Source organism: Eubalaena glacialis, chromosome 5 (genome assembly GCF_028564815.1).
Source record: "Eubalaena glacialis isolate mEubGla1 chromosome 5, mEubGla1.1.hap2.+ XY, whole genome shotgun sequence".
NCBI classification, from domain to species: Eukaryota; Metazoa; Chordata; class Mammalia; order Artiodactyla; family Balaenidae; genus Eubalaena; species Eubalaena glacialis.
The window spans coordinates 145,474,959-145,499,717 of NC_083720.1; the positions used below are offsets into that span (position 1 = coordinate 145,474,959).

General features: G+C 37.6%; 1 protein-coding gene across 4 annotated transcripts in view; it reads left to right on the forward strand.

Annotated features, from left to right (window-relative positions):
• Positions 1 to 24,499, forward strand: part of SNCA (synuclein alpha) — a 130,529-nt gene extending 106,030 nt beyond the window's left edge. For 3 of the 4 annotated variants that reach the window (XM_061192614.1, XM_061192613.1, XM_061192615.1), the window contains exons 5-6: positions 21,689 to 21,769; positions 23,953 to 24,499. In XM_061192614.1, coding sequence (XP_061048597.1) covers positions 21,689 to 21,769; positions 23,953 to 23,985 — 114 coding nt within the window. In that variant the 3' untranslated portion in view covers positions 23,986 to 24,499. The remainder of the gene's footprint in view (positions 1 to 21,688; positions 21,770 to 23,952) is intronic. The other variant, XM_061192612.1, reaches the window with a different exon arrangement.
• The last annotated feature ends 260 nt before the right edge of the window (positions 24,500 to 24,759 follow it).

Consider the following 24,759-nt stretch of genomic DNA (forward strand, 5'->3'; position numbering starts at 1 on the left):
TATAATTGCTTTACAATGGTCTGTTAGTTTCTGCTTTATAACAAAGTGCATCAGTTACACATATACATATGTTCTCGTATCTCTTCCCTCTTGTGTCTCCTTCCTTCCCACCCTCCCTATCCCACTCCTCTAGGTGGTCACAAAGCACCGAGCTGATCTCCCTGTGCTCTGCGGCTGCTTCCCTCTAGCTATCTATTTTACGTATGGTAGTGTATATATGTCCATGCCACTCTCTCACTTTATCACAGCTTACCCTACCCCCTCCCCATATCCTCAAGTCCATTCTCTAGTAGATCTGTGTCGTTATTCCTGTCTTGCTCCTGGGTTCTTCATGACCGTTTTTTTTTTTTTTCTTAGATTACATATATATGTGTTAGCATACGGTATTTGTTTTTCTCTTTCTGACTTACTTCACTCTGTATGGCAGACTCTAGGTCCATCCACCTCACTACAAATAACTCAATTTTGTTTCTTTTTATGGCTGAGTAATATTCCATTGTATATTTGTGCCACATCTTCTTTATTCATTCATCTGTTGATGGACACTTAGGTTGCTTCCATGTCCTGGCTATTGTAAATAGAGCTGCAATGAACATTTTGGTACATGACTCTTTTTGAATTATGGTTTTCTCAGGGTATATGCCCAGTAGTGGGATTGCTGGGTCGTATGGTAGTTCTATTTTTAGTTTTTTAACAAATCTCCATACTGTTCTCCATAGTGGCTGTATCAATTTACATTCCCACCAGTAGTGCAAGAGGGTTCCCTTTCTCCACACCCTCTCCAGCATTTATTGTTTCTAGATTTTTTGATGATGGCCATTCGGACCGGTGTGAGATGATACCTCATTGTAGTTTTGATTTGCATTTCTCTAATGATTAATGATGTTGAGCATTCTTTCATGTGTTTGTTGGCAATCTGTATATCTTCTTTGGAGAAATGTCTATTTAGGTCTTCTGCCCATGTTTGGATTGGGTTGTTTGTTTCCTTGATATTCGGCTGCATGGGCTGCTTGTAAATTTTGGAGATTAATCCTTTGTCAGTTGCTTCATTTGCAAATATTTTCTCCCATTCTGAGGGTTGTCTTTTGGTCTTGTTTATGGTTTCCTTTGCTGTGCAAAAGCTTTTAAGTTTCATTAGGTCCCATTTGTTTATTTTTGTTTTTATTTCCATTTCTCTAGGAGCTGGGTCAAAAAGGATCTTGCTGTGATTTATGTCATGGAGTGTTCTGCCAATGTTTTCCTCTAAGAGTTTGATAGTGTCTGGCCATACATTTAGGTCTTTAATCCATTTTGAGTTTATTTTTCTGTATGGTGTTAGGGAGTGTTCTAATTTCATACTTTTACATGTACCTGTCCAGTTTTCCCAGCAACACTTATTGAAGAGGCTGTCTTTTCTCCATTGTATATTCTCGCCTCCTTTATCAAGAATAAGGTGACCATATGTGCGTGGGTTCATCTCTGGGCTTTCTATCCTGTTCCATTGATCTATATTTCTGTTTTTTGCCAGTGCCATACTGTTTTGATTACTGTAGCTTTGTAGTGTAGTCTGAAGTCAGGGAACCTGATTCCTCCAGCTCCGTTTTTCTTTCTCAAGATTGCTTTGGCTATTCGGGTTCTTTTGTGTTTCCATACAAATTGTGAAATTTTTTGTTCTAGTTCTGTGAAAAATGCCAGTGGTAGTTTGATAGGGATTGCATTGAACCTGTAGATTGCTTTGGGTAGTAGAGTCATTTTCACAATGTTGATCTTCCAATCCAAGAACATGGTATATCTCTCCATTTGTATCATCTTTAATTTCTTTCATCATTGTCTTATAGTTTTCTGCACGCACGTCTTTTGTCTCCTTAGGTAGGTTAATTCCTAGATATTTTATTCTTTTTGTTGCAGTGGTAAATGGGAGTGTTTTCTTAATTTCACTTTCAGAGTTTTCATCATTAGTATGTAGGAATGCTAGAGATTTCTGTGCATTAATTTTGTATCCTGGTACTTTATCAAATTCATTGATTAGCTCTAGTAGTTTTCTGGTAGCATCCTTAGGATTCTCTGTATAGTATCATGTCATCTGAAAACAGTGACAACTTTACTTCTTCTTTTCTGATTTGGATTCCTTTTATTTCTTTTTATTCTCTGATTGCTGTGGCTATAAATTCCAAAACTATGTTGAATAATAGTGGTGAGAGTGGGCAACCTTGTCTTGTTCCTGATCTTAGTGGAAATGGTTTCAGTTTTTCACCAGTGAGGACGATGTTGGCTGTGGGTTTGTCATATATGGCCTTTATTATGTTGAGGAAAGTTCCCTCTATGCCTACTTTCTGCAGGGTTTTTATCATATATCAGTGTAGAATTTTTTCAAAAGCTTTCTCTGCATCTATTGAGATGATCATATGGTTTATCTCCTTCAATTTGTTAATATGGTGTATCACATTGATTGATTTGCGTATATTGAAGAATCCTTGCATTCCTGGGATAAACCCCACTTGATCATGGTGTATGATCCTTTTAATGTGCTGTTGGATTCTGTTTGCCAGTATTTTGTTGAGGATTTTTGCATCTATGTTCATCAGTGGTATTGGTCTGTAGTTTTCTTTCTTTGTGATATCTTTGTCTGGTTTTGGTATCAGGGTGATGGTGGCCTCGTAGAATGAGTTTGGGAGTGTTCCTCCCTCTGCTATATTTTGGAAGAGTTTGAGAAGGATAGGTGTTAGCTCTTCTCTAAATGTTTGATAGAATTCGCCTGTGAAGCCATCTGGTCCTGGGCTTTTGTTTGTTGGAAGATTTTTAATCACAGTTTCAATTCAGTGCTTGTGATTGGTCTGTTCATATTTTCTATTTCTTCCTGGTTCAGTCTCTGAAGGTTGTGCATTTCTAAGAATTTGTCCATTTCTTCCAGGTTGTCCATTTTATTGGCATATTGTTGCTTGTAGTAATCTCTCATGATCCTTTGTATTTCTGCAGTGTCAGTTGTTACTTCTCCTTTTTCATTTCTAATTCTATTGATTTGACTCTTCTCCCTTTTTTTCTTGATGAGTCTGGCTGATGGTTTATCAATTTTGTTTATCTTCTCAAAGAAGCAGCTCTTAGATTTATTGATCTTTGCTATCATTTCCTTCATTTCTTTTTCATTTATTTCTGATCTGATCTTTATGATTTCTTTCCTTCTGCTAACTTTGGGGGTTTTTTGTTCTTTCTCTAATTGCTTTAGGTGTAAGGTTAGGTTGTTTATTTGAGACGTTTCTTGTTTCTTATGGTAGGATTTTATTGCTATAAACTTCCCTCTTAGAACTGTTTTTGCTGCATCCCATAGGTTTTGGGTCATCTTGTTTTCATTCTCATTTGTTTCTAGGTATTTTTTTATTTCCTCTTTGGTTTCTTCAGTGATCTCTTGGTTATTAAGTAGTGTGTTGTTTAGCCTCCATGTGTTTGTATTTCTTACAGATACTTTACTGTATTTGATATCTAGTGTCATAGTGTTGTGGTTGGAAAAGATACTTTATATGATTTCAATTTTCTTAAATTTACCAAGGCTTGATTTGTGACCCAAGATATGATCTATCCTGGAGAATGTTCCATGAGCACTTGAGAAGAAAGTGTATTCTGTTGTTTTTGGATGGAATGTCCTATAAATATCAATTAAATCCATCTTGTTTAATGTATCATTTAAAGCTTCTGTTTCCTTATTTATTTTCATTTTGGATGATCTGTCCATTGGTGAAAGTGGAGTGTTAAAGTCCCCTACTATGATTGTGTTACTGTTGATTTACCTTTATGGCTGTTAGTATTTGCCTTATGTATTGAGGTGCTCCTATGTTGGGTGCACAAATATTTACAATTGTTATATCTTCTTCTTGGATCAATCCCTTGATCATTATGTAGTGTCCTTCTTTGTCTCTTGTAATAGTCTTTATTTTAAAATCTATTTTGTCTGATATGAGAATTGCTACTCCAGCTTTCTTTTGATTTCCATTTCCATGGAATATCTTTTTCCATCCCCTCACTTTCAGTCTGTATGTGTCCCTAGGTCTGAAGTGGGTCTCTTGTAGACAGCATATATACAGGTCTTGTTTTTGTATCCATTCAGCCAGTCTGTGTCTTTTGGTTGGAGCACTTAATCGATTCATTTACATTTAAGGTAATTATCGATATGTATGTTCCTATTCCCGTTTTCTTAATTGTTCTGGGTTTGTTATTGTAGGTCTTTTCCTTCTCTTGTGTTTCCTGCCTAGAGAAGTTCCTTTAGTGTTTGTTGTAAAGCTGGTTTGGTGGTGCTGAATTCTCTTAGCTTTTGCTAGTCTGTAAAGGTTTTAATTTCTCCATCAAATCTGAATGAGATCCTTGCTGGGTAGAGTAATCTTGGTTGTAGGTTTTTCTCCTTCATCACTTTAAATATGTCCTGCCACTCCCTGCTGGCTTGCAGAGTTTCTGCTGAAAGATCAGCTGTTCACCTTATGGGGATTTGCTTGTGTGTATTTTTTGTTTTTCCCTTGCTGCTTTTAATATTTTTTCTTTGTATTTAATTTTTGATAGTTTCATTAGTATGTGTCTTGGCGTGTTTCTCCTTGGATTTATCCTGTATGGGACTCTCTGTGCTTCCTGGACTTGATTAACTGTTTCCTTTCCCATATTAGGGAAGTTTTCAACTATAATCTCTTCAAATATTTTCTCAGTCCCTTTCCTTTTTCTCTTCTTCTTCTGGGACCCCTATAATTCGAATGTTGGTGTGTTTAATGTTGTCCCAGAGGTCTTTGAGACTGTCCTGAATTCTTTTCATTCTTTTTTCTTTATTCTGCTCTGCGGTAGTTATTTCCACTATTTTATCTTCCAGGTCACTTATCCGTTCTTCTGCCTCAGTTATTCTGCTATTGCTCCCTTCTAGAGAATTTTTAATTTCATTTATTGTGTTTTTCATCATTGTTTGTTTGCTCTTTAGTTCTTCTAGGTCCTTGTTAAACGTTTCTTGTATTTTCTCTATTCGATTTCCAAGATTTTGGATCATCTTTACTTTCATTATTCTGAATTCTTTTTCAGGTAGACTGCCTATTTCTTCTTCATTTGTTAGGTCTGGTGGGTTTTTACCTTGCTCCTTCATCTGCTGTTTTTCTGTCTTCTCATTTTGCTTAACTTACTGTGTTTGGGGTCTCCTGTTTGCAGGCTGCAGGTTCGTAGTTCCCGTTGTTTTTGGTGTCTGTCTCCAGTGGCTAAGGTTGGGTCAGTGGGTTGTGTAGGCTTCCTGGTGGAGGGGACTGGTGCCTGTGTTCTGGTGGATGAGGCTGGATCTTGTCTTTCTGGTGGGCAGGTCCACGTCTGGTGGTGTATTTTGGGGTGTCTGTGGCCTTATTATGATTTTTGGCAGCCTCTCCGCTAATGGATGGGCTTGTGTTCCTGTCTTGCTAGTTGTTTGGCATAGGATGTCCAGCACTGTAGCTTGCCAGTCGTTGAGTGAAGCTGGGTCTTGGCGTTGAGATGGAGATCCCTGGGAGATTTTCGCCATTTGGTATTACGTGGAGCTGCGAGGTCTCTTGTGGACCAGTGTCATGAAGTTGGCTCTCCCTCTTCAGAGGCACAGCCCTGATGCCTGGATGGAGCACCAAGAGCCTTTTATCCACATGGCTCAGAATAAAAGGGAGAAAAAATAGAAAGAAAAAAAGAAAGAGAATAAAATAAAGTAAGATAAAATAAAATAAAGTTATTAAAATAAAAAATAATTATAAAGAAAAAAATTTTTTAAAGTAAAAAAAAAAAAAAAAAAAATACAGACGGACAGAACCCTAGGACAAATGGTAAAAGCAAGGCTATACAGACCAAGTCACACATAGAAGCATCCACATACACACTCACAAAAAGAGAAAAAGGGAAAAAATATATATATCTTTGCTCCCAAAGTCCACCTCCTCAATTTGGGCTGATTCGTTGTCTATTCAGGTATTCCAGAGATGCAGGGTACATCAAGTTGTTTGTGGAGATTTACTCCGCTGCTCCTGAGGCTGTTGGGAGAGATTTCCCTTTCTCTTCTTTGTTCGCACAGCTCCCGGGGTTCAGCTTTGGATTTGGACCCGCCTCTCCGTGTAGGTCACCTGAGGGCGTCTGTTCTTCGCACAGACAGGACGGGGTTAAAGGAGCAGCTGATTCGGGGGCTCTGGCTCACTCAGGCGGGGGGAGGGAGCGGTACGGAGGAGGCGGGGCGACCCTGCGGCGGCAGAGGCGTCATGACATTGCACCAGCCTGAGGCGCGCCGTGCGTTCTCCCGGGGAAGTTGTCCCCAGATCACGGGCCCCTGGCTGTGGCGAGCTGCACAGGCTCCCGGGAGGGGAGGTGTGGAGAGTGACTTGTGCTCGCACACGGGCTTCTTGGTGGCGGCAGCAGCAGCCTTAGCGTCTCATGCCCGTCTCTGGGGTCCGCGCTGATAGCCGTGGCTCGCGCCCGTCTCTGGAGCTCGTTTAGGCGGCGCTCTGAATCCCCTCTCCTCGCGCGCCGGGAAACAAAGAGGGAAGAAAAAGTCTCTTGTGTCTTCGGCAGCTGCAGACTTTTTCCCGGACTCCCTCCCGGCTAGCTGTGGCGCACTAGCCCCTTCAGGTTGTGTTCACGCCGCCAACCCCAGTCCTCTCCCTGCGATCCGACCGGAGCCCGAGCCTCAGCTCCCAGCCCCGCCCGCCCCGGCAGGGGTGCAGACAAGCCTCTCGGGCTGGTGAGTGCTGCTCGGCGCCGAGCCTCCGTGCGGGAATCTCTCCGCTTTGCCCTCCGCACCCCTGTGGCTGCGCTCTCCTCCGTGGCTCCGAAGCTTCCCCCCCTCCGCCACCCGCAGTCTCCGCCCGCGAAGGGGCTCCTAGTGTGTGGAAACCTTTCCTCCTTCACAGCTCCCTCCCACTGGCGCAGGTCCTGTCCCTATTCTTTTGTCTCTGTTATTTCTTTTTTCTTTTGCCCTACCCAGGTACGTGGGGAGTTTCTTGCCTTTTGGGAGGTCTGAGGTCTTCTGCCAGCGTTCAGTAGGTGTTCTGTAGGAGTTGTTCCACATGTAGATGTATTTCTGATGTATTTGTGGAGAGGAAGGTGACCTCCGCGTCTTACTCTTCTGCCATCTTGAAGCTCCTCCTGTAGTTGGTTTTTAAAATGAAATAATGCATGTAAAACTCTTAGAACAGTACAAATACAGAGTACACACTAAATGAACCTTACCTATTATTGTTATTCCATGTAAGAGTAAGATCGAAAATTAAGCTTAACAATACTTAACAATACTTCATTTGAATGATCTTCTGAGGATATACCCAGCCCATTATCTTTCTTGATAGTCTTCTAAGTAAATTCCGTTTTATCTCAGATTTGTTGAGACAAGGATAGAGGAAAGCTTTTCTAAGTAACCAAAAGAAACAACCACAACTAATGTGAAAAGAACTTAACAATGGTAGAAATTATAGGGTAGAGTAACTGCAACATCTTTTGAAATTGACTACTGTGGTCTGTGGGGCATTGTTCCCTCCGCATCCCATCTTAGATGCTAAACAAAGATATTCCAACTTGAAGGCTGAGATCCTCTTGAGGAGTTTTCTTTCCAGATCTTGAAAGCCCTTCACACTGGACTGGCATCTGTTCCCAGTAGCATGGAGACTCCTGGAACCTCAGGTTACCACCTGTGCATGACTGTACTGTGTTCCTGCTCTGCCTTTCTTACAGCTTTTCCTAGTCTTTGCTCTCTTACATGAGGAAGACAGATCTTTACTCGTTCTTTAAGCTTCTGGGTTTCACATGCACCAGTCTTGAAGCTCTTGCCTTCTCTCTCTGCTTCAGAGCCCTATGGGTCCTATCCACCCTTTCGTGTATGAGCAGTTTGTTTTGCCTGAAGTATTTTCTCCCAGTCAGGTATTAAGACCAGTTTCCCAGTTGTTTTTGAAAGCAGACACTGAAGCCTTGGTTCACTATGCTCTTCACAGGAATTTCCTCCTTCCCAGGAGCCTTTCAGCTTTCCCTAGGTTCCCTAAGATATGAAAGCAGACTCGCTATCTCTCTGTCAAAACCTGCACTCCCCACTGATTCCTCCCCCAGTTGCTAGTTTTAGACTTGCCTCCAAATATCAATGCATTTGCAAAGATGAAAGAACTGTCTCCTTCTGGGCTCAATAGAAGAGTTAGATCTTCCTCAGGCTGACCCACTTTCACTTTGATGATATCTTATTCAAGTACTAGCCAAGGGGCTGATCTTCAAGAATTCTATCCATGCAAACTTAAATAATAAGCAAATATAAATATATATTTAGACATATATAATAATATTATTTTATTAATGGATGAGGAGGATTAATCTTTGGACATGAAAACTGAAAATACTTTATCCCCAGACTTCCTACTGTGTATTAGTATTTGCAACTAGGTCTATATCCAAGTAACATGAGAAAAGCTGGCAATTTTTGCTCTGCTGTGAAGTCTTATTAGGTGAGTCAGCTAATTATATGCCACTTTCATAAATATGGCAGTCACTGAGCTACTTGTTATGCTTACCAAGGGTGAAGATTTAAGATAGAATACTACTTCTTTGCTATATAATGAAAATTTCTTCTAAAAAACAATTTCACACTGATTCCTGATTTATAGACCAATTAATAGACTAGTTATTTTATAATTTATGGCTGAATATATTTAAAACTAGATTCAGGGATAGTGATAAAGAACATCCAAAAATAACGCTAAAATAGATTTAATGTATTAGCTTTACTCTCTCCCCCAATCCCAAACCTTTTATTAAAAACAGTCAAACTAGTTCTCATTTCATCTGTTCACTTTATCTTGCTCTCTCTCCCTCTTTCTTTCTGAAGGGATTGCCAAGACTAAAGAAAGAGTTAGAAGAGCAAAAGGCAAGAAAATGAGTAATATGCTAACAGATTATCCAAAGTAGAGCATGAATAGCTTCTAAATACATATTTCTGTACAAGACTGGTTTCTCTAAAAGTATCATTTAATTAAAAAGGGATTGTGTTTTTAAATTATTTTTTAATTTATTATTTTCTTAATTGAAGCATAGTTAATTTACCATGTTGTGTTAATCTCTGCTGAACAGCAAAGTGACTCAGTTATACTCATATATACATTCTTTTTTATATTCTTTACCATTATGGTTTATCCCAGGATATTGAATATAATTCCCTGTGCTATACAATAGGACCTTGTTGTTTATCCATTCTATATGAAATACTTTGCATCTACTAACCCCAAACTCCCAGTCCATTCCTCCCCCACCCCGCTTTGGAACCTACAAGTCTGTTCTCTATGTCTGTGAGTCTGTTTCTGTTTTGTAGATAGGTTCATTTGTGCCATATTTTAGATTCCACATGTAAGTGATATCATGTGGTATCTGTCTTTCTCTTTCTGACTTACTTCACTTAGTATGATAATCTCTAGTTGCATCCATGTTGCTGCAAATGGCATTATTTCATTCCTTTTTTATGGCTGAGTAGTGTTCCATTGTATATAGGTACCACATCTTCTTTATCCATTCATCTGTCAATGGACATTTCAGTTGGTTTCATGTCCTGGCTATTGTAAATAGTGCTGCTATGAACATAGATAGGGGTGCATGTATCTTTTTCAATTATAGTTTTGTCTGGATATATGCCCAGGAGTGGGATTGCTGGATCATATGGTCATTCTATTTTTAGTTTTCTGAGGAACCTCCATACTGTTTTCTATAGTGGCTGTACCAACTTACATTCCCAGCAACAGTGTAGGAGGGTTCCCTTTTCTCCACATCCTCTCCAGCATTTATTATTTGTATACTTTTAATGATGGCCATTCTGACCAGTGTGAGGTGATACCTCACTGTAGTTTTGATTTGCGTTTCTCTAATAATTGGCTCTGTTGAGCATCTTTTCATGTGCCTATTGGCCATATGTATGTCTTCTTTGGAGAAATGTCTATTTAGGCCTTCTGTCCATTTTTCGATTGGGTTGTTTTTTTTTTTTTTATATATTGAGCTGCGTGAGCTGTTTGTCTATTTTGGAGATTAATCCCTTGTCAGTCGCTTCATTTGCAAATATTTTCTCCCATTCTGTGGTTTATCTTTTCATTTTGTTTATGCTGTGCAAAAGCTTTTAAGTTTAATTAGGTCCCATTTGTTTATTTTTGTTTTTATTTTCATTACTGTAGGAGGTGGATTCAAAAAGATATTGCTGTGATTTATGTCAAAGAGTGTTCTGCGTATGTTTTCCTCTATGAGTTTTATAGTATCCGGTCTTATATTTAGGTCTTTAATCCATTTTGAGTTTATTTTTGTGTATGGTGTTAGAGAATGTTCTAATTTCATTCTTTTACATGTGGCGGTTCAGTTTTTCCAGCACCACTTATTGAAGAGACTGTCTTTTCTCCATTGTATATTCTTGCCTCCTTTGTTGTAGATTAATTGACCATAGGTGCATGGGTTTATTTATGGGCTTTCTATCCTGTTCCATTGATCTATATTTCTGTTTTCATGCCAGCACCATATGGCAGTGATTTCCACCAATCTCTTCCAGCTCACTTGTTTGTTCTTCTGCCTCATTTATTCTATTGATAATTTCTAGTGTATTTTTCACTTCATTTCAGTTATCATATTGTTCATCTCTGTTTGTTCTTTAAATCTTCTAACTCTTTGTTAACACATTTTTGACCGGAGATGTATTACAGCCACAGGCATTAGTTTCTGTAAAAATCCCCCCGTCAATAATGTGTTAAACATTTCCTGTATTTTCTTGGTCTGTGACTCCATTCTTTTTCCAAGATCTTGGATCATCTTCACTATTACTACTCTGAATTCTTTTTCAGGTAGATTGCCTATCTCCATTTCACTTAGTTTTATCTTGTTCCTTCGTCTGGAGCATATTTCTCTACCATCTCACTTTGTCTAACTTTCTGTGTTTGTGGTCTCCATTCTGTAGGCTGCAGGATCGTAGTTCCTCTTGCTTCTGGGGCCTGCTCACTGGTGGGTGGAACTGGGTCTTGCCCCTCAGGTGGGCAGGGCTGGGTCAAGTGGTGTGTTAGAAGTGGCTGTGGCTCAGGATGACTTTAGGCAGCCTGTCTGCTGATGGGTGGGGCTGTGTTCCCATCCTATTTATTAGTTGTTTGGCCTGAGGTGTCCCAGCACTGGAGCCTGCAGACTGTTGGGTGGGGCTGGGTCTCGGTGCCAAAATGGTGACCTCCAGGAGAGATCACGCCAATGATCATTCTCTGGGGCCTCCACCACCAGTGTCCCTGCCCCCACAGTGAGCCACAGTTGACCCCCATCTCCCCAGGAGAGCATCCAGGACTCGCAGGTAGGCCTGACCCAGGCTCCTGTGGAGTCACTGCTTTGCCCTGGGTCCCAGTGCATGTGAAACCTTGTGTGCACCCTCCAAGAGCGGAGTCTCTGTTACCCCCAGTTCTGTGGAGCTCCTGCACTCAAGCCACGCTGGCCTTCAAAGCAAAATGCTCTGGGGGCTCCTCCTTCCAATTCCAGACCCTCAGAATGGGGAGCCTGACGTGGGGCTGAGAACTCTCACTCCAGTGGGAGAACCTCTGTGCTATAATTATTTTCCAGTTTGTGGGTCACCCAACTGGCAGGTATGAGATTGGATTATATCACGAAAGTGCTCCTCCTACCATCTTGTTGTGGCTTCTTCTTTGTCTTTCGATGTAGAATATCTTTTTCGGTAGTCTCCAGTCTTTTCTGTCGATGGTTGTTCAGCAGTTAGTTGTGATTTTGCTGTTTTTGTGAGAGGGGGTGAGCTCAGGTCCTTCCGCTCCACCATCTTGTTTCCTCCCCTCCCTGTCTAAATTGTTTTAGGCAGTTAAGGGCAGGGGCAGAAAGCTCTTCTGAGTCTGCTGGGCCTTAACTACTTTCAGCTTAAAATAATCTACCTGCCAAAGTAGCACGTTTTGGGGTGGCCCATTCTGCTCCTCTTCAATCCCACCTTTAAAACTTCTCCAGGAAGTTTCACAGTCCAGAAGTTGAGCTGGTAGATTGCTCCTCTCACTGAACCAGTGTCTGAGTCCTGAGAATAGGTCAATTCAGTTAAAGAGTTGTCTCATTTCAGAAGGCAGTGATGCAGTTGGGCTCCCAAAGTTAGGCCTATATTGTGCAAGCAATTAGATATTCAATAAAAAAGCATTTCTGTGGAAACAAAAGAAAAGCAAAGGTTAATGTTTGGAGCAGACTATAAACCCAGTTTGAGTCCTAAGGGCAGCCAGTTAAGAAGATTTCTAGCTGTCAGGGCCAAAACATCTTTTGCTGTTTGAATATTTCTGATGTCACTGGGTGTTCAGGTAAACTTTCTGAGGGGCCCACACAGCAACAGGCATAAAGACTATCTATACATGAGCTGCTGTGATGATTTCTGGGAAGTTTATATCAAGTTGTTCACATTTAGTTTTCAGAGCTTAGTTTGCAGAGTAAAAGTTGGAAATGTTAGCTTGGAGAGTTTTAGCCAAATATTGAAGGAAACTAGAAGAATTCAGGATCCAGTCCAGTTTACAGGTAGAAAACAAAACCTCAAAGACAATTAACAGCACTAGAATATGATATCCACAAAGGTATATTACTGAGACATGAGTTTTCTCTCTACAGTTAGCTTCATTTCTACCAAAGATAACCATGGTAAGACTAATGTCTCTGCAAATTAAGTCTAGTTTCAACAAACTTGGCCTTATTATTTACATAAGTGCAACAAGAATAGTGGCTGACCATATAGGCTCTTTTAAATCTGCTTTGTTGGAACCTTTCATAAGGAATCTCAGATTTAACTTTTAAACGCCTCTGGAGGCTAGGCAGCCAAGCCAAGGACTTACCATCAGACTTTGCCTGCAATACCTATATATTTGGGGTAATTCTTCTCCTCTTGAGGTCCCCAAGATATCTTGAGGTTCCTGCACCTGCCAGGAAGTGACTTTCCTTACTCATCTGATAAGGCTGCCAGGAACCCTGTAAGGAGGGTACCAGGCTGGTTTTTCAAGGGGTTATTATTGGCTCCATAAAGTCAACCTTAGTTCCTTAAACCTGTCTGGTCATATCTGACTCTGTGCACATTCTCAAATATGACATTCCAGTCAAAGCCTTGGTGTATAACCAATGTTTCCAATTGTGTCATGTTATGAGGACAGATTCCTATTGTACTTATGCAAATAATTGTAATGCCATGAAAATAAGAATACTCACTAAGAGTCTCCAAATTCTGGAGGGATCAGATAGTGAGAAAAAGTAATTGTTGTATCTTTGTTCACAAAGGTATATTTACCAAATTGCTAATAGCTTAAGAGAAAAAGAAAAAGGTTTCCTTAAATCTAGAAAAACAAAACCAAGGAACCAAGAATATTTCAAACAAAAAGTCATAAAAGTTGTTCTCATCCTCATCAGTCATTCACTCCCATGTAATTAATTCTTACTGATATTGATCTTTTGTTAGCAGTTTTATGAAGCCATCAGTTTCTCCATTAGATTAATGCAAATTCTTACCCAGTTTAGTGGTATGATCAGAAAGTTATCAAAAACCTGTACTTGTTAGATTCCTTTCCAGGAGTTTCTTGAAGGTGAAGCACTTTTGCAAGAAACCTTTTCCAAAGCATCAGAGTAAAAGAGTAACTGTCTGTTAATGACAAAAGAAAAGTCACAGTTAAAGATTTGATGAGAGTTCATTATAATGCAGTTGATAAGGAAATTTGATTATTTTTGTGACATACAACATTTTTAAGTAATAACTGGAATTGTGACTGAAAACAATCCATATCATTTTTAGGAATTTTATACAATTTCTGGAATACATATTAATAACATACATCCATAGAAATACAACATAAGAAGGTTTAGTATTACTTCTTGCCTGACAATACTTACCACGTAATTTAACATCAAATAAACTTAACTAGTTAAACATCTCTCTCCTTTTTTTTTTTTTTTTTAAATTTAAGGTGAGAGAACCAATCTTTTGGGATATTCCAGGGACCCTCTTGAAAATCCCAATTATTTCAAGGATAAAAAGATTTCATTTAGAATTTGATTTGGGGGATTCAAATAGGATCATAGGTCATTGTGGTACAATATTTAGTCATCCATTTAACCAAAGTGACAACAAAATACTTTGCAGGCAGATATAGAAAGTTACATAATTGTTAAAAAAAAAAAATGACTTCTTTTAATAGAGAAGACTCAGTTTTCTTAAGTAATCAAAGACTTGATAAAGAGAACATGAAACACAATAAATTATTTTGATAAAATACAGAATCTTTAACCTTTCACAATCTTATGAAGAGCAGACTAGTCTAAGAAAATCTTGTTCTTTTAGCAGATGAAAGAAAATTAAGTTTTAGTTTTACACAAATATAAGTATACTATTGTTATTAAAGCTTATTTTTTAAATATTTATAATAAATTCATTCAATTTTAGCCAGTTTGACTACACAAGGCAAAATTCTCTTTTCCTCTCCTTCCCTCCCTCCCTTTCTCCCCAACTTTGTATATCCACTTAGTTTGTCTTTTATTTTCTGCTTTCTTATTCTGAAATAATTAGTTATTTTAGGACAAAATTAGTCTTTTTCTCTTAATAAAAACATATCTCCATACCTCATACCTCTTCTTAGCCAAAAACACATCTTATTCCCTTGCATACAGAGTTTTTTTCTTTTATTTCTAGTAGTTTCAATTATGTATATTAATTAGAATTCTTAACTCTTGGAAACTTTAATATCTAGTGAAAACTAAGTAAGCAATTGTGAACTGTCACACTGTCATTCCATAGACTGGCAAATTTAGGAGTACATTTCATAATTTCTAGAAGTATATGCTTTCTCATAGTACAATTTTTTTTTAATGTGACACAAGACATTTTACTGACAGATCCAAATATCTTTAGTTTCTCTGTAATGAGAAGCCAAAAGTGGATAAACCTATGTTCTGTATTTTATCTTATTTGGAAATGACCTCAATGAATTTCCATCATTTAACTTAACACAGCAAAACTCTAAATTACCAAAGAAATTTAGAAAACTATTTAAGTAGACATATCATAAACCATAATTATTTTTGAAAAGTTCACTTAAAATTTTTATCTCCCCTAAAATTATTTAATTCACTTGTTCTTAACAATCATATTTAGATTACTCATAAAATTTCATGAGACATTAAAGCAGCTAGCCATCATCTTAGGTTATTTTTCTTTCTGACAAATTCTGTAACAGAGACAACATGAGCTTATTTGACTTTTAGTAAACCTAGGTAGAATAAATTATATTTAATGCTGAAAACTCTAAAGACATGCCGATTTTAATTAAACCAACAAACTTAAACTAGCTTTTAATTACCAAAGATTGTCCCAGACCACATGAACTTGAAAAGCATTTGGGTTACTGTCTATTATATTTCAGATTGTTTGTTTAAAAATATTTAAATTGATAAGTTCATGTTTTTCTTTAAGCCAGTTAAACAAAGTCAGTTAATTTTTTTTTTTTTTTTTGGCAAACTAATTTTGGCAATACCATCCAGAGGTAGAAATATATCACATATACATAACATACATCCATAGACACATATAAACACACAGATACAAATAGGGACCCTAAATTTTAGCCAAGAATCAGGTACAACAATACAAAACTCATTAGTTCGTAAATAACAGTTGAATCCAAATTGTGTCCTGGAAGATGGAACAAGTGAAGGTTACCACTCAAATGGCTAAAGCATTTTACTAATTTTTGTGGCAAGGACTTTTATTTGTCCGAAATAAGTAATCTTATGGAAGCTGTGGATTAAATTTTCGGCAAGGGAAATTTTATAGCAGTTTGTGTTTTATTTTAAAAAGCCTCTCCCCCCAGCCCCCCTTTTGCTTACTTCAGTCTCAGAGGATTGTGGGCTGTGTATTAGTTATATCCTTGGGGGATTTACATTTAAAAGACATGGAAGATTTACATCTTCAAGGGGCAAAGAAAGAATGTGAGTTGTCTCCAAGGAGTTTTGGAATACGTTTCTCTATAATTATCAGAAGTCTAGGGTAATTGCTATTTTCCTTCTTTTTAGAACACTTCTGTTCCAATGTCCTGATTTTTTACAATATGTGCAAGCATTTTGAGATGAATAGGGGAGGTTTGGGGGTTGGTAAAGATAGGTGTGTTTTGAATTGTTTCGAGAGCTGCATTTCTGGTTTTGCAAAGGTTTGCAAGATAAGGACAGTTAATTCCTCAAAGATTGGCTTGCAGCCTGAATACTATCAAGGGGCTGGCCCACCCATCCAACTACATTATCTTTAATTTGCTTTCTTATATCAGGGAGATTTCCAAAGAAGATGGACATCAAAAGATTTCTATGTTCTGGAGCTTCAGGGTTTAATGCAGTATGCCTTTTAAAAGTCTGGATAAAGTCTTTAACAAAGGCCTTCAAATGTTTTCCTTTTCCTGAATGTACAATTCAGTCTTGGACCAGTTCACTTCAGGAGGAAAAAACCTCTACTGTTGCTTCTATTAGCCCCTGAATATTGGCCTCAAGCTGATCCATTTCCTGATTATTTATAGGAGGGCCTGGTCATCTGTTTCTTCCGTGAGAGTTCCCCTCCACCCCACCACCTCCAGGAGCTGTCTGTTTTGTCTGTTAACTACAACATAATTTTGTTATATATAATCCAAAATAATTTTATGGAGGGGAAAGACACACCTTGGCAGCTGTAAGTGGGATTGTGAAGGTACATTAATCTTTTTAACTCCTCCCTAAATTTGGTAGGAACTGAAAGTAGAGGTAAAAGGGTTTTGTAATTTAATAGAACTACCGCCATCCATAGACATGAATTCTTGCATTGGGGGTCCAGAAAACGTTTGCAAGGGACATTGCATAGGAAAGCCTGAAGCTGGCAGAACCTGATTACAGGGCCTTGTAATCAGAAAAGTAGATGGAAAAGTAGAAGGAGTTGTAAGGGGCAGCAAAGCCAGGCCTACCACCCATCCCAAGTGATTCTGCTAAATTCACCTCCTGGCTTTCATGATTTACACAAGTAATCTTTATACCCTGGGCCTGGTGATCTGGACAGAGTGTTTTCTGCAGATCTTAACAGGAAAGGGAAGTTAAAACAGGCAGATGAACAAGACAAAAAGAATACTTCATCTCTGTTGTTGTTGTTGTCTTTAATATAGGGGAACCACAGCAAAGCTTGTCTAAAGAGATGCCAGTCTGGTGAGAATCACGAACTCAGCAGTCTGTAAGGCTAGCTCAAACAACAAGCTTATAGGACCTATGCCTGTATTCAACCCTATGATTTTCCTCCTTATGACAAACAACACAAAAGACAAAAGAAAACAATGACCTCGGAGGAAAGGAATCAATAGAAAGCGAGAATACTCATAAGAAATCTTTACCAGAGTCACTATACCAAAGGAACTGACTCACACAAATAATGTCTCCTGCTAATCTAAATCTAGAAGAAGGAAAAGGATTCTCCCCACTCTTGCTTCCACCACATCCTGCGGGCAGAGATCCCGGAGACTGATGTGGTTAGGATTCTTACCTTCTACCAGAGCTTCCAGGATCTCTCAGCTGCAGCAACCCCAGAACAAACAATGTCCAGCCAAAGGAGAGCCCCACATTCGGCACCAAACTATTGGGGAGGAAAAATTTTCCCTTCATTCCTTATAGGTTCCTTGGTTGATCTCGTAACTAAATTGACATAAGACAGATTAACAGGAGAAAAACAAATTTAATTTCACATGTATGAGAGCCCCACAAAGATAGGGAACTCAAAGGCAGTCGGGCAATTGAGGTTTATATACTACCCTGAGGTAAAGAATGGGATAGGGGCCAGAGCTTCAGAGGGGAGGAGGACGATTCCCAGGAAGATGAGAAGAGCAGATCTTTGGTAATCAGATGCTTTCCCTGCCATGTAGATGACGCTTTCAGATAAACAAAAAGTTCTCTCTGGTGAAAGCTCTCTTTCTGGTACAGGCCTCTTATCTACGTTCTTTTAGGCAGTTATGGAGGATGTAAAAAGCTCTTCCTGAGTCTGCTGGGCCTCGATTGCCTTCAGTTCACATTAATCTACCTGCCACATTTTAGGGCGCATATTATGCTCCCCTTCAAATGCAACCAATCACCACCACATAGACTCCTGTTTCTTCTACAGCCTATTCACTTCTCCCAACCCAAACCTGGATAATTTCAAAGCAATACCTAGATATCTTATTTGATCTAAAAACATTTGATTATTTTTTTTTAATTTATGGACTTTCTTTAAGTAAAACCCAAATATAATATCACATTTTAAAAGTAAACAGTAACTCTTTAATTAAATATCCAGTCAGTGTTTAAATTCCCCCATCTCATATTTGTTTCTCTTTTCTGAAAACAGGATTCCAAATAAGAGTGAAATAAGGTGCTTAAGTTGCAATTTTCTAATGCTCTCTGAAGTCCACTTTAATCTATATGTTTCCCAAAACTTTTGTTTTTCTTGCAGTTTACTTGTTGAAGTAGTTATTTGCCCTGTATCATTTCCCACAGTCCAAAATTTGCTGATTGCATCCAATGATGTGCTACGGTACAGTTTGTATAGGAAAGGCAAGATACATGTTTGATGGTTTTCCTGTGATTACATTTTTCCGGTCAATTCTGGTTCTAATTTCTTGCTTCCGTTATATAATCCATCTCCTACCTATGCTGTGCTTTCCTCATACTGCAGCGTCCTATTTTGACCACTGGGTAGCACTTTAGTGAATATTTAGGGCCAGCAGGCTATGTGTGAAGGATATGGTAGGATGGTGAAATTATATTGCAGCACAAGACTGGATAGAAAAATAGGAAATTGAATATCGTACACCCCTGTTCTTAAAGGATTTTGAGTAATTATCTTTTATTCTGCAACTTCATCCCCACTATTTCCTTAATCCTCACTAGTTTCTCTAGCCATGCCCTCGGGGTGGTTTCTTTCTACACACCAGAGAATTCATCAGTGTTTTGATAAACAAAGGCAATTCTCACTGTGCTTTAACTAATACTTTTTGTTTGTTTTTTCCTTCTGGGTAAACTTTGATAGTATGAAAGGTATAATGGCCCCACAGAGCATACAGTGCTTCTGAATAAACTTCTTTGATGGGTTTCAGCAATCAAATTATAAGGTAATTGTGTTTAGCAGGAATAGACTCTCAACTGGGTCTTAAAGGAATAGGCAAGGCATAGTCAGGGACGTGAGAGAATGTCCTATTTCTCAGTTTCTGAAATCTATAGATAGTTAAAACATTTTGACTGCCACAATTCTTTCGGGGAAGAAGCTCAGGCTAGTGGCTAAGGGCACAGAGTCTGGAGTCACCTCTGCTAGTTTGAGCAAATTACTAAACCTCTAAAGCCAAATTTCCTTGGCAAGATGTGGCTAAGGATAGCCTGCCTCATGGGCGGTCTATGAGCTATTTCCACTTCATATAATACAGTTTAAACCTTAATGATAGTTTATTAATATTAATGTATTTTTATCTTAATGAAATCAATAATCTCATTGACCAGAGAACAACACATAAAGTCTAGCAAACTTGTGAAAGCAACACATATTTATTCTTTTAGTGAGTAAAGATACCTGAAAGTATAGGCGTCTTCTTGTGACATGTTGCTACTTATTGACCATCCTGGTATTTATATTTCACTTGTTTCCTCTTTTTCACATTTATTTATGTGTCTTTACTTTCGTAGCTGACTTTGTGTCTCATCACTTATTTGACTTCTTTTTAAATATTATATTAGCATTTCCTCTGTGGCTTCTCAAATCCTTACCCACAAGTGATACATATTTTACTTTATAAACTGTAGATATTTGGAGTATGGTTTTAAAGATTAGGTAAATACATGCTCAGAAATACATATACTTTTAAAAATAGCAGTTATTATGTACTTGCAACCTAAGTAAGTCATTATTTAAAATTAATAGGGATGGATTTCACTTGATCCCAATACATGATCAATCTAGCCAAAGAATTCACCAGCAACATTGACCATTACTTGGATGACCTTTGAAGAATGCAACAGACACACCCAAATACACAAACACACACATATCCAATAACATTCACCAGTCTTAGTTGTATAATTAGCACCTCATTTGTGATAGAAAGGAAGTCAATTCTGCATATTTACTTGTCCAGTCTATATCAAAATCTTTTAACAAATTAGGTTAGAAAAATAAATCCCTAAAAGCTTAAAATGCAAAGAAACAGGAAATTTACCTTATTTTCCTCATACTTGACTATCACTAAAAGTTATCTAAATACTAATGAGAGGACTAATGATGTCATTGGCTCCTCCCAATTTAAAAGAGGTATTGCTGCCCCATTTTATCACTAAGGCTATTTGATGCTTAGAGAAAGCTTAAGAAACTTGTTCAACATCACAGAAGATCTAGAATCTCTAGAAGCTAGGATCTGAACTCAAGTCTTGTGATATTACAGCCCTGGTGTCTAACCACCAATCAGCAGAACCTATGTTCTTGACATGAACCAAGAGGTGAAACACTGAAAACAGTACCTTTACTCCACGTTTAGAAGTAAGGTATTTTGGGGATGGTTTATATCTTATTTAATTTATAAATAAGTTGGACTTTTAAAATTTATAAAACAGGAGTTAGGCAGAGGTGGATGATCTATAAGCTTCTCTGCCCAGCTAATGTAAGAATGAGCTTTAGTTTGACATTTTCTCACTGTCATCCATTTCCTTATCCCTTTCCCTACCTGTAAGTATTTTCAAGATGAAGACATGGGGAGATGTTATTTACATCAGGCATAGTTTTAACCAGAAGCCACATTGACTGAGGGACTATTTGATATCTTTGAGCAGGTTCATATAGGCTCACATTGCCTCCCTGCTCTTTTAATTTTCAATCACTTCTTTTTACAATTCCTTTTCTGGAATAAATGCAAAGCAACAAAAGGTATTTAATGAAGAACACTAATAAAACCATGACCACAACAGGTTGAATTTGTGGTATCCTAAGGAGAGATAATTGGAAAACTGACCAAATAGTTGATTTTTCTTCTGCCAAATATGTATGGTTTCAGTCTTGAAATTTGTTTTTTAAATTTGTTTCTTTGCCGTTATTAGAAATAAAGTATAAAATATGTATGCTTTTACATTATAAGTGATTATATAAGTTAAAAACTTACAAAAAGGTAAAAATAACATGCATAGCTACCCAACAAACAGTACTTTTAATATTTTGTTGTGCCTTCCTCCAATCTGTTTCACCTTTGTATCTGAATTCTACCTAGGCTGTATCTATAATATATACAACATTTATATACTGCTAAACATTGTATCATAAAGAGGTTCTTATTTTTTATATAATTTTTATGTCATAGTAATAGATGTTTTCATAATAATCTATTGAATTGTTGAATGATAATCTTCCTAATTCTTCATCATCCATTGAGTATTTAGGTTAACAATTTTTACTGCTGTCATTGATCCTGTGAGAAACACCTTTGTTCTCTAGCTTTGGACTGTTTCCCGAATGGTGCATTACTTGGCCAAAAAATTGTACATTTTTAGCGTTAATAACACCTGTTGCCTCAATGTTTTACCAAAGGCACTGTATAGTTTAGAATGCTAGCAGTGATACTAAGGAGTGCCATTTTTATTACATCCCTTCCAGTACTGTATATAAGATTTTTTTCAAAATATGATTGTGATTTTTAAAAGTGAATAATGGTACCTCCTCAAAGTCTTTGAATGCTTTTCATTTAAATTCTAGAGTGAGGGAGCCTCCCAGGAAGGAATTCTGGAAGATACACCTGTAGATCCTGACAATGAGGCTTATGAAATGCCTTCTGAGGTAAGAGTCTATACACATGCAACTCCGAAAATAAAGTTTAAGAGTTCGAGTTGGGTCCCATAATCAGTACCCCAAATCTGTCACTGTCAGATTTCCCTTATGTTTGTCCTTAAAGAGAATGACTTACTCTCTACATGCACAAGTTAGCCAAATCCAGAACATGTATTGTGTGGACAGCTTTTAAGCTATGAATGGTTTTTACGTTTGTAAAGAGTTTAAAAAAAAAAAAAAAAAAAAGGCAACAGCACGGATAGAGACGGTATGTGGCCCACACAGCCTAAAATATTTACAGCCTGGCCTTTTACAGAAAGAGATTGCTGGCCCCTACATTGAAGAATTATTTTACTAGAAACTTTACCTTCTAAAACAAATGCCAAAATGGAAAGTTAGAGAAATCAACTAAATGCCAAAAGTAGTAATTATTATTTGCCATACATTTCTAGTGAGATGTTTGCATAGTAAAATAAAAGTTACTCAAAAAAATTAGTAGAAATATGATAAATGCATAGTTTGCAATAATGGATACATTTCAGTCTAGCATTTTAAACGCATACTTTAATTTGAAAGTAAGTTTCTTTAATAGAAAAGGTATCACAAGAGAAATTAGAAAATACTTTTAGATGAATGAAACTGACTCAGGAAGAAATAGAAAATCTGAATAGATTTCTAATTAAAAAAGAATGAATTATTAAAAAACCCAGCCAGGGAGAGAATTCCAGGACCAGATGGCTTCACTGGTGAATTTTACCAAACATTTAAAGAAGAAGAAATACCACTAATTACAATGAATGCCAACTAACTTATCATCCAAAAAATAGAAGAGGGAGCACTCCCTAACCAATTCTATGAGAACAATATTACCCTGATATCAAAACCAGACATCACCATTAAAAATTGAGTTAAAGTGTGTTGTAGTTAGGTTTTTCTTCTTCTTCATGGCATTATTAAAAGGCATATTGATAATCATTCCATTTGCAGAAATTGAGCTTAAATTATTTGCCTAATTAATTTTACCAATATTTGGGGGTCTTTTTTATACATGGCACAATGCTAATAAACACTACAGAAATACAGGAAGAGTAATTGCTAGTACCAGGATGCAAGGAGTTTACACTCTAGTAGGTTTGAAAAACAAATACAAGTGTATCCCTTCATTTATTCATCATGATACCCTTAAACATTATTGACTGCCTTTTATGCACCAAGCATCACAGAGGCAAAAGTATACACAATGCACAAAAAAGGTTAACATTTTACAAGATTTCTTTAGATCAATCGGGAGAAGTTTTATAGCAGAGGTGGTAGTGATCTGCGTGGGAAGGGGTGGGAGATATGATAGGCCAAAATGAAGGGAGGACATTCTAACACAAGGAAAACTCCAAGGCATGCGTGTCTGAGAGTGCATGTGGATATGTCTGAGGCACAGTGAGTAATTAAATGTGGTTCAAGCTTTGAGAATAGTGACAGATGAAGGCTGCAGAGATGGGTCAAAGACAAATTGTAAAGTACTGGAAAAACCTGGCCATTTAAGTTTGTACTTCATTCAGAAAGCAGCTTGAGTTATTGAAAATATGTTTTTAAGCAGGATTCTGATATTATTAGAGTTGTTTTTTAGGAGGACTAATCTGGCCACTTTGGTTAACACCATCAGTATTTTTATTGTATATGTTATCCAAGTATTATAGGGGGAGAGGAGGAGCTTTGAAATAGTAATAATTGAAGCCACAGATGAAGATGATATTCCCAACTGGGAAAGTAAAAGGAGAGAAAATGTGACTTGCCTTTTAAATGTTGTAGAATCAAATCAATCAGGTGATTTCTTAGAAAGAAACTAACAAACACTTTAGTTGAAGAAAATGAGAGCCAGATAAGATAGACCGGCTACTGTGTCCTACAGGACTAGGTCATATGATTATTAAATGGCACATGTGGAAGTAGAATTCAGACACCCTAACTCTGACCACAAGAATAATAATTCACTTTTATATTTGACAGGAAGACAGACAAAACTATTAAAAAGAAAATTATACTGGATGTAGCAGAATAGTTCCAGAACTGTTAAGACTATAACCTTTATTCAAAGTGGCAAGCCATGTCCCATCTCATTTGCCCTAAAGCCCTGATTACTGGTCACTTACTTATACTAAAACTTCGTGTTGTCTTTCCGATTTTCCTGTTATTAGGAAGGGTATCAGGACTACGAACCTGAAGCCTAAGAAGTGTCTTTGCTCCCAGTTTCCTGAGATCTGCTGACAGATGTTTCGCCCTGTACGAGTGCTCAGTTCCAACGTGCCCAGTCATGACATTTTCTCAAAGCTTTCAGTGTGTTTTGAAGTCTTCCATCAGCAGTGATTGGAGTATCTGTACCTGCCCCAACTCAGCATTTCGGTGCTTCCCTCTCACCTAATATATGATCGCAGGGTCTCTGTGTGCTGTGGATATTGTGGCTTCAAATCTAAAATGTTAAATTAAATTAAAAACACCTAAGTGACTACCACTTATTTCTAAATCTTCACTAATTTTTTGTTGCTGATGATGTTGAAAAATTGTGAGTGATTTACTAGCATATACTATAAGATTTTAAGGTGTCTTTTAATGATTCTAAATATATTGATGTATTGTGAAATTTAATACAGTACTTAAATACGTGAGCATGAAACTATGCACCTATAAATATTAACTATAAAATGTTAGTTTTGTGATGTGTTTTCTTATCTTGTGTTTGTATATAAATGGTGAAAATTAAAATAAAATGTTCTCATTACAAAAATCTTATTTTTATCCCATCTCACTGTAATAATAAAACCATGCTTATAAACAACATGCAATGAGAGCTGACACAATTAACTTACTTAAATATAAAGTTCTTAATGGCCATTTGAAGGAGGATAGATTTTAGAGGAGTTTAAAAAGACGAGATGAAACATTAACCCTTTACTGTGGGAATTCCCTGAAGCAGCACTGCCCAAAATATGTTCTGATGTGCACTA